At 37.8% G+C, this 1,338-nt stretch overlaps 2 protein-coding genes across 9 annotated transcripts in view; one reads left to right on the top strand and one right to left on the bottom strand.

The window, feature by feature from the left end:
* Nucleotides 1-1,338, bottom strand: part of KDM1B (lysine demethylase 1B) — a 111,051-nt gene that overhangs the window by 86,085 nt on the left and 23,628 nt on the right. The gene's annotated exons all lie outside the window — the stretch shown is intronic.
* TPMT (thiopurine S-methyltransferase) overlaps nucleotides 1-1,338 on the top strand; it is a 31,974-nt gene that overhangs the window by 14,637 nt on the left and 15,999 nt on the right. For all 6 annotated transcript variants that reach the window (XM_037736023.1, XM_017521658.2, XM_017521656.2 and 3 more), the window contains 2 exons: nucleotides 316-368; nucleotides 1,004-1,078. In XM_037736023.1, the coding sequence (XP_037591951.1) occupies nucleotides 316-368; nucleotides 1,004-1,078 (128 nt within the window). The remainder of the gene's footprint in view (nucleotides 1-315; nucleotides 369-1,003; nucleotides 1,079-1,338) is intronic.

Here is a 1,338-nt window from a genome sequence, read left to right as displayed (position 1 = left end):
AAAAAAAAAAAAATCACTCCGCTGAAGGAAACATTACTAGAATTTTATAGCAAGCTCCGAAGTGAATAACAGCCAATTGATCTTCAAGGTTGTCCTCTATTATTTTCCTCTGAGTTGGCCCAAAGGAACCCCACGCATGTTTTAAAAGAAAAAAATAAGATGTCAATAAAGTGCAGTAAAATTATTTACTTTCATTATGTTTAATTAACACATTCTTTCTCTAGCACCTTTGCTTTGCTTGGGCCCTCTTTCCTTGACTATTCAAGTAAGCACTAAGTAAGTGAAAAAAATTTTTTTTTCATTATTTTGTTACAGAGTTCTTCGGGGAACATTTCACTGTACTGTTGCAGCATTTTTGATCTTCCCAGGTAGGAATGAATACTACATCTGCACCTTAAAAAACTTGAATGCTTGCTAGGCAGTGCAGGCATGGGAGTGGGGGTCTCTTTATCACTCTCCTCCACTTGTGTAACATCCACAAAGCATTTTTTTTTTTGAATATCTGTTCCGCAGGTATTTTTATTACACACTTGTCTGTACACTTTAATGTGTTTTGTCTTTGGTTAGATCCCAAACTATGGGAAACTGAGGCAGCTAGGGAAAAAGAAAGGTGAGTGAAACAGTGTCTTCTACCTTGCACGTGAGCCTATAATAGAAATGAATTTCAAGTGGTGTAAGGAGGTGAGAGCTCATCTCCTGAAAGTCCCTGATACGGGGGCCAGAGGCTGGGAGCAGAGTTGTCACACACTGTCCTTTGTTCCTTCTTCATGGCCCCACATCGTAACAGGATGAGGAGGCTGCTGCCACAGTCTCCTAAAACCATGATGGGAGGGATAGCTCTCCACACCCAGGTCCACACATAAGGACTTTATGAGGAAAAGCAGACCTGAGATCCTAGTAACGTGACAATTGGTGAAGTACCAGCATGTGCCATGGGGGGCGTTGTTCATCTTGTCAAAGATTTGATTTTACTCCCATAAGATGTTTTTTCTCTTTCTGGCAGGACAAATATTGGCAAATTTGACAGGATTTGGGATAGAGGAGCATTAGTTGCCATTAATCCAGGTGATCGCAAATGGTAAGTAATTTTTCTTTTTCTTTTTTTTTTTAGCCTTCTTAAGTTTTTAGTATATTATACTTTTTCTGGGTTCTAGAAAATCAGCTAGACTTTTATGAGTTTGAAATACCTTATTATATTTGGAATTCATAAAAACCTAAATCCAAAACAGCTTTGTTTAAAAAGTATAGGATTTGGCTGTAGAGACCTCGGAATAAGGCTATAAGGCTTGTGGCTTTATCACTTTCTTTTTCTTTTTCTTTCTTTTTTTTTTTTTTTTT

This window comes from Cebus imitator, unplaced genomic scaffold (genome assembly GCF_001604975.1).
Source record: "Cebus imitator isolate Cc_AM_T3 unplaced genomic scaffold, Cebus_imitator-1.0 Scaffold21, whole genome shotgun sequence".
NCBI classification, from domain to species: Eukaryota; Metazoa; Chordata; class Mammalia; order Primates; family Cebidae; genus Cebus; species Cebus imitator.
This window is presented reverse-complemented; position numbering and strand designations above follow the sequence as displayed.